The sequence below is a fragment of the Rattus norvegicus genome, chromosome 5 (genome assembly GCF_036323735.1).
Source record: "Rattus norvegicus strain BN/NHsdMcwi chromosome 5, GRCr8, whole genome shotgun sequence".
Lineage (NCBI taxonomy): Eukaryota > Metazoa > Chordata > Mammalia > Rodentia > Muridae > Rattus > Rattus norvegicus.
Window position 1 is genome coordinate 81,169,338 of NC_086023.1, and position 13,868 is coordinate 81,183,205.

At 52.7% G+C, this 13,868-nt stretch overlaps 1 protein-coding gene and 1 long non-coding RNA gene across 14 annotated transcripts in view; one reads left to right on the forward strand and one right to left on the reverse strand.

The window, feature by feature from the left end:
• Rgs3 (regulator of G-protein signaling 3) overlaps positions 1 to 8,109 on the forward strand; it is a 139,859-nt gene extending 131,750 nt beyond the window's left edge. For 11 of the 13 annotated variants that reach the window (XM_039110674.2, XM_063288322.1, XM_017593595.2 and 8 more), the window contains 5 exon segments: positions 2,209 to 2,270; positions 5,000 to 5,101; positions 5,365 to 5,426; positions 6,040 to 6,206; positions 7,165 to 8,109. In XM_039110674.2, the coding sequence (XP_038966602.1) occupies positions 2,209 to 2,270; positions 5,000 to 5,101; positions 5,365 to 5,426; positions 6,040 to 6,206; positions 7,165 to 7,350 (579 nt within the window). In that variant the 3' untranslated portion in view covers positions 7,351 to 8,109. 13 annotated transcript variants of the gene reach the window in all.
• A 4,838-nt stretch (positions 8,110 to 12,947) lies between these two features.
• On the reverse strand, positions 12,948 to 13,544 carry LOC120102895 (uncharacterized). The gene is made up of 3 exons (XR_005504794.2): positions 13,409 to 13,544; positions 13,207 to 13,315; positions 12,948 to 13,073 (listed from the first exon to the last, which is right to left on the reverse strand). It is a non-coding gene; the product is annotated as an uncharacterized LOC120102895 (long non-coding RNA).
• Positions 13,545 to 13,868: the final 324 nt, after the last annotated feature.

The window sequence follows — 13,868 nt, forward strand, 5'->3', positions numbered from 1 at the left end:
ATATGGGATTGAGCTAGGATTCAAATCCAGGCTGTTTAGAAGCTACACTCTTAATCATGGCTCTAATTATAGTGGTAATGACAATAAGAATTATAGTTATTATTCCGGGAGACTGTGAGCTCTCAGTCCCGGAGGTGGCAGGGTGAGGCCAGGCAGGCCCTGGGGATCCCTGCTCGGGTTCAGGGAGGGCCAGTGACTCCAGGCTCATTTCAGCATTCAGTAGGTCAGAAACACCGAGGAGGGGTAGGGACTGGTAGAAGAAGGTACCCCTCCTTTTGCCAGCAGGGCCCTGGATGGCCTTGTTGCAGCTGAAGGAAGAGGATCTTGGGGGCCATGCTGGCACCTCCAAAGACCCAAGGCTGCAGCCAGTCGGGATATTGAAGAAGCGCTAGGGTCCAGGAGGATCCTGCCTTCTGGGTCAGTTTTTGGTCTTCCTGGTTGCAGCCCCCTTCCCCCTTTGCTGAGGTTTCCAATTTGCCTGAAAGCTGAGACCCGGGGTCAGAGCTTCCTACTAGGACTGGTCCCTCCTGAAGATGACCCCACCCCACGCCCAGTGGTGGAAGGAAGAGCCCATTTCCCAGCAGTGTAGAGACTGGGGGTGGCGGCTGGCGGGAGTGGTCCCCAGGCCCATTGTGTGGGGCTGATAAAGTGCGGAAGCTGAGGTTAGAATGGGAGGAAACCCAGCTCTGTGGGTCCTTTCCCACGGGTGGGGGCTCCGAGCACTGCAGCCTGTGTGTGTCTCTGTGGGACAGGCACAACGGTGAACTGTTGAGGGCGCCTTGGGTGCCAAGACTGCCCGTGACTGGGGATCCACACTTCATCCTGCCCGTTTTGGCACTTGACCGATCCTGGGCATCCACTGTCACCAAAACAACAACAAAAAAAAGTCTTCCAAGTTGGTAGAAGCAGCACATGTGCTGAGGCTTGGCCCCACACGTGGTGTACCCCTGGGTGCACGTACACACACAAGTTCCTCGGATCTGGTGCGTCAACTATTTCAGGAAGGAGGCAGTCTTTCCTGAGTCTTTCCTCGGAAACATTAACCTTGTGCCATTTTGGCACTTGAGTGCTGCGCCCTCTGGTGGACAGCCTCTTGATTTACATGGGCGGATTCTGTCAATGTAATGGGCGGATTCGGTCAGTGTTCTTCCGGGCAAGTGAGGAACCTCTATGGACTTTCTAGAAGGATTAATGAGACAGAAGCTAGATGAAGGGGTATAAGGCTAGGAGGCGATGGAGGACACAAGAGAGAGAGGGCCTCTCAGCAGGAGGTACTGTCCAGGCAAAGTCAGGGAACTGGGGCTATAGACTCTGCAGGTTGTAGTGGGACACAGGGATGAACCTAGAGGCCCTGGATCCAGCAGTGAGGACTCCTAGATGCAGTGTCCCAGGCTGCATCTTCTCTGATGTATTTATCTGACAAATGTGTGCTCCTACCATGCTGACCATTTGAAGGTGACCAGTCTGTTTGAGGCTTCCTATGGAAAACTTAGGGCCAAGCAGAGGAGGGTTGTGACGAGTCATTTTGGGTGTGGTGGGGACTTTAAAAGAGATAAAAAGGGCGGGAAAGACTTCCTGGGGTTGGAGGCATTGGAGTTGCTTGGCAGAGGTGTCTTAATCTATGTCTTACCTTAAGGAGGAGAGTCAGGATTGTCGACAAGGACATCAGCAAAAACGCTACTGGGCTGGGTTGGAGGAGGGGGCTTCTAGAACAGGTGCTAGTCTGGAGATTAACCATCCATGTAGCACCTGGTTGTGCCAGGCCCTATGACAGATACTCTGGTGTGGGGGGAGTTTAGATGCTGTCCCAAGAGCACTAGGGAGCCCTGGAATACTTTAAGGCAAGAGGATGCTCTCAGTCTCCTTAGACCCGGAGTCCTGGGCTATCCATCAGGGTTTGGTTGTGGAAACCGAGGAATGGAGAATCAGAAAGGGGCAGTGACAGGCCAAACTACACACCAGAAGTCTGGATTTCTGCTCACCTGCCAGCCAGGACATCTGAAGCAATACTCTGTTCCCTGTGAAAACTGTCCCTCTGCTTCTCCCCACAAGCCAGGAAGAAGCTTACTGCTTGATCTGGGAGCTCTGCCATGGATGGAGCTCTGGGATTCACCGGGGCTGCTTGCAGGCTGCTGGAGCCCTGTGTCCTGGGCTTGGGTGGCAGCCTCTGGGTACCCAGACAACATTGTATCTCTGTTTTCTCTGCAGATGAGTGGGACTGACCTCGCAGATGACGTTGAAGCCTCCCGGAAGAGAAAGAGCAAAAACATGTAGGTTGGGAAGATCCTGATTGTTTCCTGGCATCCTTCTCTTCTTTCCCAGACTTGGGAGAAGTAAGGGTTGCACCCCATCCCCACCCACACCCCCAGACAGATACTAAGGAGCAGTGAAATATTGAAGACTCAGGATAAATCATCAGTATCTTGAGAATTTACTTTCTTAGAACTAGGCAGGAACTAAGTAACCCTGGCCCAGCCTAGCCTCTGAGCCAAGTAGTGATGTAGAAAAGTCCTTGGCATACAAAGAGCTGAACTGACAAGTTTTCTGGACTTCCTGAAAACTAGCGGCCTCATGCATGGCCAGGAGGGGGCGCTGCTGGCCTAGCTACACTATACCAGGCCAGCCCAGGCTCCCGACCCTTGTGAAGGTTTATTTCTGGTGCCAGTTAACAAGGTCTCTGGGTTGTGAGGGATAGGCAGTGCTCTCATTAGGTTTCCTCAAACCTTCAGTCTTGAGGCTCCAGAGGAGCAGAGCTACAGAGAGAATTCTTTGGGGCATGCCCCACAGCACAAACACATTCCCCCCAGAGGGAGGCCATTTTTTGCCTCCAGGTTCAGTAGCACTCACAGATAAGAAGGAATTGGAACTGGGGGAAGAAGTCAGGCGTCTTCCCTGGGCATGGTGCCTTTAGTGACCCTCTTCCCTAGCACAGACCTGGGCTGGAGCACGCTGGTCTATGAACTCATTTTCTCCGGCTTCTGTGCCCTCTCCTGTTTTTAGCAGCAACACCACAGGCTGGGCTTCTCTCAGACTGCAGCCTGAGGTAGTGAAGTACACAGGCAGCAATCCTCTGCACGACACTCCCCATTTAGCTGCAGTCTGGGTGGGTGGGAACTGGAAGGAGGTATCCACACAATGCCAGAGGGACAGCCAGACGGAGAGTACCTGGGAAAGCATTAGGTGGCTGTGGAGGGTGGGTGTCCAGAGTTCTGCAGCTGCCTCAGACCCATGCTCTGTAGCTGCCTCTAATAGTAGGCATCGTCTTTTGAATGACTGGAGTTCACATTCCTAAAAGCTTAGACAAGACTTAGTATCTGATAGGGACACAGTAGCCAGTGTTCATTGTACCGGGGGGTTCTATATGCTTTGTGTAGGTGATCCAATGTAAACTTTACCACTAGTCTTCCTTTTCATACCCTTTTCATGTGCCACATCCTCATTTTCAAAAGAAAACAGACTTATGAAGAGGTGAGTTCACTTGTCCAGCCTCCATAGCAAAGGAATGGGAGCCCAAATGGGAGACTACTCTGCCTTGGGGCTCCTATCCTGACACAGAGAGCTACTGGTCTCTGGATTCCTTGGCTTAGAACCTATTGCAGAGGGTCAGGCCCCATCTCTAGGCTGCTGCCCCTAAACCCCAGGACAGGTGTGACTGCAGCTTCTAAGGTCCCAGCACCTTTGTGCCTGGCACTGCATACCTGCCTCACCCCAGAGCCCTGGACTCCCAAGTAGCAGGCGTATCATCCTAGTTAGACAAGCAGGAAATTTGACCTCCAGATTGGTTAAGGGGCTGAACACAGCAGACGTGGGAGCTTAAGTTTGACTCAGTCTCCAGAGCTGAGCTGCCAGCCTCTACCAGGTATAGCGCCACACACCATCTCGGAGGTACTGACTGGAGCATTTAGGCTTGAGTAGCTTCAGAAGGAGAAACATGCACAAGCTAGAACGTTTAATTAAGTTTACTTGGCTTTGCGATTTGGATGATGAATTCTCTTTTTGGATCTTTGAGTTCAGTCAGCATTTTACATCTCAGAATTACGGAGACCAAAAATGAAAAAAAAAAAGATTATTCAATCACGAAACTAAATATGTAGAAATTAAGTAAACTGTCCAACGATCCACAACACCCCACCACCACCACCCCGCAAGTTTAGAGCATTCACACTTTAGGTTATTCAAGCTTAGAACTACTAAGACTTGCCCTGTCTGTTAGCAGAGAGAAGCTCACAGGGGCTGGCCAGGGATCACAGACTGGGGTGTGAAGTAGAACAAGGGGCCCTTAACCCTTTTTTCACCAGCAGCTTCCTGAAGGCTAAAATCTGCCTCTGGGAGGAGCAGCCTTGCTAAAAATGGTTTTTGGCTAAAAATAGCCAGTCCTGCCACCCCGGTGGGCAGAGCCTCCTTCCCTCCCTCTTTCCTGCCCAGCAATTTGCTGACTTGCGGCCCCCCCCCTCCGTTGCCACGGTAACAAGGGAGGTGGGTCACAAATAACTGGGTCTGGCTTTCTGCCGGGGGCTGGCCCCAGGGGCTGTCCTCTGCAAACACATGCCCCTTTCACGCTGCCTCTCAGGGTTGGCCAGCAGGGCTGTTTTTCTCTGCTCCCCCCCCCCCCACCCCGATCCCTCCCATTTCCTGGCTCCGCCTGTCTAAGTCCCAGCCGGGTTTGTGCCTCAAGTCCAGTCATCCTGGCCAGGATTCCAGAGACAGAGTGAGCGCGCGCAGGGGCTCCGGCTCTCTGCGGTGCACATTTACCTCGAAGCCTAGGAACCCGGTGGGAGGCAGGAGCCAGAGACCGCTCAGTTCACACCATCCCAAGTCTCAAGGTGGGGGCACTCCTCAGAGATGCTCCGAGGCATGTACCTCACGCGCAATGGCAACCTACAGAGGCGGCACACCATGAAGGAGTAGGTGCCCCTCGCTCCAGCCCACGGCCTCCTGCGCCCCAAGTTTGCAGGGGTTGTTGTGGACTAAGCTGATCAACCCTCTTCTCTGCTTCCAGAGCCAAGGATATGAAGAATAAGCTGGCCATCTTCAGGCGGCGGAATGAATCTCCTGGGGCCCAGCCAGCCGGCAAGGCAGACAAGACAACCAAGTCCTTCAAGTAGGTACCCTGTGCATCCTGGGACTTTGGGGAACTCTGGCTTGAAAGAGTAGGAGCAGGTAGTGGTGGTAGGGAAGGGGCTTTGTCTACTGGATCCTGCTACAAGGTGGTGGAAGCTGTTGTTTGGGGGAACCTGGTGTCCAGCATGCAACTCCTTCTAGAAGCTGCTGTCCCGGGGAGGCGCCAGGCGGCAGTGGTGGGAGTTAGAAGTAGAGTTAGCCAACCAGGTTCTGGTCCTTATGCATTCTTTCCCTCACCTTCAGGCCTACCTCCGAGGAAGCCCTCAAGTGGAGCGAGTCCCTGGAAAAGCTGCTGCTTCATAAATGTGAGTAGGGGTCAGCCACTCTGCCTCCCCCTTTCCTTCTTACCACCCCACCCGTCTTCCTGTAACTCAACCTAGAGAGTGTTCGCCAGAAGTACCTTGACTGTCTCCTAGTCCCAGGTAGTTGCCGTTCCGGCAGGGCACTCTAAGGTCCTTAGTTTAGCCTTTGGGTTGGCTCCTGCCAGCCCCTCCCTGCCTGTGGGAGCCAGCCCTGCCTACCAAAGGCCGTTGGGACTTGTGTGCTCAGACCATATTCTCAGAATAAGGCCAAACATTTCTGTGTACTGAGGGCTCACACTGGGCCAAGTGTGGCTGTCTCCTCCGGGGTAAGGTCCCCTTGGATCCTTGCAGGGCTCCAGGAGATGGGATTGATAATCTTTATTTTACAGAGGATGACACTGGGGTGTAGATAGGGGGGAAAGCCAGACCAAGGCCCCAACAAGACATTCACAAGGCTAGGACTGTATTCATCTCTCTATTGCTCTGTGGGTGGGAGAAACTCTTGTTCCATTCCCAGCATGTCCCCTCTCAAGGCTCTTGGAGGAGGTGCATGGTGGGGTGCTAAGGGCACGCAAGGCAGACTGCCTCTCACTCCGGCCTGGTCTCCCCCTCACAGATGGCTTAGAAGTGTTCCAGGCCTTTCTTCGCACAGAGTTCAGTGAGGAGAACCTGGAGTTTTGGCTGGCTTGTGAGGATTTCAAGAAGGTCAAATCGCAGTCCAAGATGGCAGCCAAAGCCAAGAAGATCTTTGCTGAGTTCATCGCGATCCAGGCTTGCAAGGAGGTAAGATTCCCCCGGCCCAGGAACCTTTCTGCTGCAAGGAGGCAGCCAGCAGCTCAGGAAGGGAAGAGGCCACCCCAACGACTCTTACAGCCTCTAGCCTGCCAGGTGGCCCAGTGAACAGAATATTGGTTCCATGACAAAAATGGCCTAGTTAGGCACTACTGTGCGCCTGGCACATGCTGAGTTCTTTAGGAGCTCCTGTGTTTAAAACTTCAAATGGCATTCTCAACTCCAGATGTTATTCTTATTTTGGAAATGAAAGAGAGCCTGTGCTGGGGCAATAGCTCACTTGAGGTCAAGGGCTTGCTTTGCAAGCATAAAGGCCCAAGCTGGGTCCCCAGAACCCATGTAACAAACAGGCCAAGTTTTTTGAGGTGCATGCTTGTAATCCCCTCTGAGGAGGCAAACAGGAGGATTCCCTCAGGCTCACCACCAGCTAGTCTAGCTTCACTGGTGAGGCCCAGGTCAGTGAGAGATCCTGTCTTCAGGTAATGTGGATGGCATCTAAGGAAATAACTGTCGAGGCTGTCTTCTAGCCTTCACATACATGTGCACCTGTGTGTGCACATACACAGACACACACGCAGCCACACACAAGATGAAGAGGGTCTTCGAGAGTCTGATCAGCAAAGCTCATTCCCGTTGAGTCTCCACTGTGTGGGCGCGCAGGCCTAGGGCTCGCAGGCCTAGGGCTCGCAGCTCTCAGCAAAAGCTCCTTCTAACCCATATACAGAAAGGCAGCAGAGGGGCAGTGTCGGGGGGGGGGGCGCTATCTCAAGGCAGTTAGCCTGTGAACCTCAGCAGCCTGACCCCAGGAGTGGCATCACCAGCAGCAGTTGACTATTCCAGGTCTCGTGGCCCCTTGTAATGTCATGTGATACAGAAGAGGCTGGAGTGCCTCCTGGGTATGTGGCCTCCAGTCAGCCAGCCCTGACCATGTCCCTCTGTGACTCCACAGGTAAACCTGGACTCGTACACACGAGAACACACTAAGGAGAACCTGCAGAGCATCACCCGAGGCTGCTTTGACCTGGCACAAAAACGTATCTTCGGGCTCATGGAAAAGGACTCTTACCCTCGCTTCCTCCGCTCTGACCTCTACCTGGACCTCATTAACCAGAAGAAGATGAGTCCCCCACTCTAGGGACCACCAGTATCCAGCTCAGCGTTCACACCAAGCGGAGCGGGCTCCCTGCCCACCCGCCTCCCTTCCCTGTGACGGAGGGGACAAGTAAGCCCCCAGAGGCTGTGTCTCCGGACAGACAGATGGACATTTGAATTCGAGGCCTGGGCCGAGAGAGACCCAGGCCACTACAGGAAGTAGGAGGACCAGCTGCATCGGGTCCTTAACGTCCTGGTACGAGGGGACCAAGGGCCCTGGCAGGTCAGGGCCCTGGAGGAGCCAGATCGGGAGCTGTGGCTCCCTGCTTTGGAGATAATGGAGTCTTTACGCTGACCAAGTTCCTTTGAGAACTGGCTGGGGTTGGGACAGGAGGCCCAGGCCTGGGCTCAGGGTCCAACCTGGGGGGCTGTTGGGCCTCACAGCTCAGACCTTTCCCCATTGAGTTTTATTTATTTAAACAGTAGTTGGATGCTTGGCACATGAACGGTAATAGGAGAGCCCTCACCCTGTCAGTTTTCTTAACTTACAAGTGCAATGTCTTACCCAAGGCCTTGTGAAGGCCACCTGGAGGTGTGATCACCGTCTTACAGTTTCAGGGCATTTGCTGGTCCCAGGAACCAGTGGCGGCAGCTGGGCCTTCTAGACTGACATGACCTTGGAGGGGATGCTGCAGAAATCTGGCACCCACCCTGGGTGCCCAAGAGATCTGGGAAAGCATAGTGCCCTCCGGCCACACAGAAACAAGTGCTGGGGGCAAATAAAAGGCCTGTGTTATTCTCATTCTCTGTGTATTCCTGGTCTCTGTGTATTCCTGGTCTCCAGCCTTCATGGGTGTCTGGGTCAGGAGGCCTGGGAGGTGCAAGGTCACTCCAACTGATACTTCTTTCCTGCCACCACCTGCCGGCTACTCCGGGAGGGCGGAGGGCATAGGCACTGCTTCCCTGGGGAGGGCTGCTTCCTCTGCGGGGCCACATGCTTCTGGGGTTCTTGGCATCTACCCTCAGTTTCCAAAAGAGGACAGTGAAGCAAGTCTGGTGACTTGGGTGAGATCCTGAGGCAGCAAGTAGCAGAGACAGAGTCTAACTGAAGCCTGATTGGCTGTAAAGGTTGTGCTTTTCCTGGTCCTGTGGTGGCAGCTCAGAGGGGTGGCTACCTGCCTGTGTGACCTTTGGTCAGTTCCTTCGTTTCCCTTTCCACCTCCTGCACTTTTAATGGCATATTTAGATGTAGTGAAATGATTGGAAGAGACACGAACCAGGCCAGAGTCTTGGGTAGGATGGTAGTAAGCTCACAAGGCCTCTCTAACAGAAATAAGACCGGAAGAAGCAACAGGAAACATGACTCCAGAGCTGCTCTGAGGACATGGGCCTTTCTCTCTCCTTTGTGTCTTTGTTTCCTCTCCTGTGTAGTGAAAGACACATATGTATAAAAAGCCTCCTACAAAGGAATACTCCAGCTTGGACCTGGACCTCTTGTCTAGAGGGGGCAGAGGAGGCCCCAGAGCTCAGAACCAAGCTACTACTGGAGCTTGCCCTGATGTACACATACAACCTCATGAGGCATGGTCCAGGGTGAGACTACCTCTTCTGGGAGACTTAGAGTTTCAATGGAGCTGGTGCATGTGAGTCTAGACAGAATCCACTAGGACCAGCGTTTCTCATCCTGTGGGTTGAGACCGCTTTAGGGTGGAAGGATCCTTTTAAAGGGGTTGCCTAAGTCCATCAAAAAACCATAGGTATCTATAATTCACAACAGTAGCAAAATCATAGTTATGGAGCAATAGCAAAAATAGTTTTATGTGGTGGGGGCCACCACAGCATGAGGAACTGTTAGAGGGTTGCAGCGTTAGGAAGGCTGAGGACTAAGGTAGTAACCCTAGATCTTTTTTCTTGCCTGGAGTCGTGGGCACAGGTCTGTCCACCAGGAAGCCGGAGGTGCAGAGGATGTAGCCTAGCAGTCCCTCTCTTCTCTGCCATGCTAGGTCCATGCCCTCCTCCCCCCTGCACAGGGAGAGCACCAGAGCTAGTCATCTCCATCAGGAAGTTTGGGGGCTGAGCTGGAGAGGGTCCGTGCTCTTACTCCCATTGCAGACCCGGGGCTTCACTTGGCAGGAGTGGGTGAGCTGACCACCTGACTTCTGCCTCTGTGTGAATGCTACGCATGGGCCTGCCTTGGAAACAGCATCTGGATGCTAGGCTAGTTCCCTGCTTTGTCAGTGAAGCTCTGGCAAGCACCATCAGGGTCAGGTGTGGCTATTCTGTCTCCAAAGGCTGCGTGGGTAGTGGAACGGTGCAGTTCCAGGTTTGAACCCTGTTGATGCTACTGACTTGTTCTAATGCTGGCTGTCCACTCTGGGGCTCCAAGCCTTACGATAGGGAAGATGTATTCTTAGCCCTGGAATGAAGCCAATGCTTATGAAGGACTTGCCCCGGACCAGGCATGGGGCAGGGACTCTATACATGTTGGAAGCCATTTTGTTCCTCTGGGAGAGTGCTGGGTCTTCCTTACCCAGGCCCTGGAAAGCTAGCAGTAGACCTAGTCAGTGAACCTATTTGAGCTTGTAAACAGTAAAGGCCTTTCTCACAGCGGACCCTCATTAAGGCTGAACATTCGGGAAGCAGAGTTCTGTTTCTAGTTGAGAGCAATTCTCAATTAGACATTTCTCAGGCTTCTTCCAGGACCTGAGCTGGAAGACCTGATACCTGAGGTCTTGGGAGGACTGCAAAGCCACTTCCTGTTTATTCAAGAAATTCAAAGCACGAGTTAGATCAGAGTTTCAGACCCCGATGCCCACCTTGGCCTGGCCTGACTCTTCTGTAGCGTCTTGTGCTTGGAAGACACCCAGAAATTCAGTCTTCTTTCTTGGGGTTTCAGCGATGTAGCCATGAGCCAGACCCTCTACCTTCCAAACTCCAAGTTGCCGTGGAAACCAAAGTCCAGGAGAACAAAGTCAGGCGGATGGAATTCCCATTTTGGAAGGCCCCGTTGCTTCCATGACTCATGCGTCCCCTGGTTCCTTTGGCTGCAGAGTGCCTTTGGCTGTGTGCAGCAGCTGGAAGCTAGACTGGAAAGGCGCTGGGTTCTCCTGTACTGGCCCCACTTGGACTCCCAAGTCTGTGTTTGGGCACACCGTCCTACACACTGCTAGGCTTTCCCCCTCTCACCTGTATAGGGTTGTTCAGAACTCCTTGTCCAGCATCCTGGGCTAGGCAATGGGGGTCTCATGCTAGGAAGACCTTTTCTGCACATCCTCTCACACAGCCTGGAAGACTGAGGCAAGCCAAGGCTGTAGCTCAGTGAGACCTGGGAGTCAGCCCCCCAGGTTTAGTCCTTATGGCAACAGTATTTGGGATCACAAAGGAATGACCCCAGGCCTGGGCTCTATCTAACTAGGCCCGAGAGAATGGGAGGGGTGTTTCTTCTCAGGCCCCTCATCCTTGTGCAGCACGCTCCCAGGAGTAAGTCAGAGCCATCCTGTCCCTGCATGTCTGCCTAGCCTTGGCTGGGCTGGGAGCAGCTGGGGTCAGCTAGAAGGATGTGTAGGGAGGGCACAGCAGTTGCTACTCTAGTGGGCATCTGTGTCAGCTCACTTGAGCTCCCTGTGGGTGAGTCAAAGCCCTCTTGCTCAGACCAGTATGTAAGCAACTTATTTTTCTGTGCTATTCTGGCCCGGGACATTCAGGGTCCCTAGGCTCTCCAGCCTGCAAGAAACCAGCTGGTGTAAGCTGCCATCCAGTCATGAGTCCTTTCCTAAGTTTCTGCTTGCATTTTTTCCTGGCAGGGATGTAATTATTTCCTGAGGGTATGCGGGGAGGGCCTGGAGGCTTTTTAAAGGCTCTCAACTTCTGTCTAGCTGAAGAGAGGATCCTTAACCAGGCCCTGGGAAGCCTGTGTGGGACTTTGGTCTCAGTGACTACCTAAAGACCCTAAGTCTCCGATAGACCCCTCTGTCCCCCAGCTCCATCCAGATATCAGGTTCAGACACCCAGCCCCAGCCCCGTTTCCTTCTTAGTGTTCTGGACTCTTACTTAAGCCACAGACGCTGGGACATACCTTGTTTGCTGTTGTATTGCTTAAGCTGGCAACATCTGCCTTTGCCTGTCTCCTCCCCACTCAGTGAGTCAGGAGAAAGAAGAGCTCAAGCCTCCTGCCATGCTAGTGCCCCAGGACGGGGAAATTCCTGGGGAAAAGTTGGGCTATTTCAGGCCAGTTCAGAAGAGAATGTTGTCAGTGAGGGGTGGCAGGACAGGTTACAGATGAGAGGAGTTCCCTCTACACAGGTGCACATTGAACATGAAGCGTGGCCCATTCCCCGTCTCCGCTCGTCCTCCCAGCAGCCCAAGGCAGCTAAGGATGACTTTTATCACACAAAACGGAAACAGAAGGTTCTGGGGAATGTGGGTGAGCATGGGCGGGCACGAGACCTTAGTTCTCCTCAACTCCCCAAACCTACCTTACACAGAGCAGGGGCTGGGGTGGGGCAGAGAAGACCCTAGAGGAGGCAGCTCAGTCTGCAGCCCTCGGGGAGACACAGGAAAGAGGGAGAGATGAGCAGGACTACAGGGGAACCAAGCCTTCGGGTCTGTGTCCAGGGCTTGCTTTTCCTGCCCGGTCTTCCTGCGCCAGCAGATGGTTCCATCCGAGGAGTTCAGTTCATTCCAGGCCAGGACCAGAGTGGCTGGTACAGGCCCTTTGGATGCTGGTGGACGGGGGTTAAGCCATGTTCACGTACTTCTATACTGTGTGGCCTCAGGTGAGTCCCATCACCTCTCTGAACCCCTGATCCCTCATTTATGAAGAGAGAATAGGTCTCTACGCATGAGAGCAGGTGTGAGACCTGTGCAGACCAGCTGCCTGCCTTCCATCCCTGATGCTCTGGGTCGGTTTCCACTCAGGGACTTTGCATCCTTGGTGTCCCTCCCTCTGCTCCTTAGTGTGGCAATGAAGATGGCTCAGTTAATATGGATGGAGGATTAACTTGCCTGGCTTTTCTGCTCAGCGAAGAGCCGCTATTGTAGCTGCTGTCATGGAGCCAGACTCAGGAGTTACAGAAACGGAAGGTCTCTCGCACAGAAAGCAAATGGACATGCCTGCAACCCAGGGCCGGCATGCGGTTTCCATGAGCATCACGCTCCCAAGTGCCTATTCGTTGTTGCTTTGTATCCTAAAAATGCAGCTTCTCCCACACAGCCTCAGCTCTAGCCATCAGTGAGAGGTGAGGGGGCTATGGAAACTGGCGAAAGGCAAGAGCCAGTCATCTCTGAGAAGGTGCCTCAGATTGTCCCATGTCACTCCTGACCTTAGTCACATGGTCACACTGAGTTATAGGGGAGGTTGGGAATGTGGGTTTCATCTAGATAGCAATGTGGCCAGTTAAACAAACAAACAAACTACAAAACAGAGGTTTTATTACTTTGGGACTCTGAAGTAACTAACCTAAGGGTAGGACAGATATTGAGGGACAAGCAGCCGCTCATCCACGCAGCCACCTATTCTCTCCAGGCTGTGGAAGGCAAGTGGATATCAGTCAGCCACCACACGACATGTTACAAAACCAACTGCCCCAAGCTCAGTGGTTCAAAAGCCGCCATTTCTTCTCCCTCATGCTCTTCCTATAGCTGTCATCAGATGATCTCAAAGGAGCTGTGTGGGCTGGCTCCACACCATGGCTGGACACAGGTCTTCTTCTGTGACCTGGCCTTCCAACATACGAGCCAGTGCCTGTCTTCCTGGGAAAGTTCCCACTGTCAGGAAAGCAAGGTTTTGTTTTAAATTTTGAGGTTCTGAAATAATTATACATTCACAGGAAATTGCAAAAATAGCACAGAAAAGTCACATGCACCCGTCACCTAGTACCTCCCGAATAGGACATCTTACATGATTACAGACCAGCATCCAAAATGGAAACCGGCATTGTATAGCATGTGTGGGGTTTGATGTCAGTTTGTCACAAGTGTGGATTTGCGGAACCACTACCACAATGCAGCTGCAATGACACAACGACAGAACAATTCTGTTACCACAAAGAGCTCCCTCAATGCCTTTTATAGCCACACACACCCCACCCCCACCACCTCACCAGCAACCACCAATTTGTGTTCCGTCTGTATAATTTTGTCATCTCAAGAAGGTTACACAAATGGAATCATACTGCATGTGACATTTGAGGTCCTGTTTCTCATTCACTACAGCGTCTTTGAGATGTAGCTCAGCCGTTGTGGTATCGGTGAATTAGGTCTTTTTATCACTCGCCATATGGATGTGTGCCACAGCCTGTTATCCGCCTGTTGGCCTGTTGAAGGACACTTTGACTGTTCTTAGTGTCTGGCTAGTCCATCTAAAGCCACGACAAGAAGTCATGTGGAGTTAGGTGAGGTTGTCAGTTCCCACTTCTCTAGGCAGATGACCAGAAATTGAATTTCTGGGTCGTGCGGTCAGTGTAGGCTTAGATTTTAAAAGGCTGACAAACTATTTTTTACAGTGGCAGCCCCACACCATAGAAGATTATTTCCTGGCCCCTGGCAGCAGGTGATGTCGCT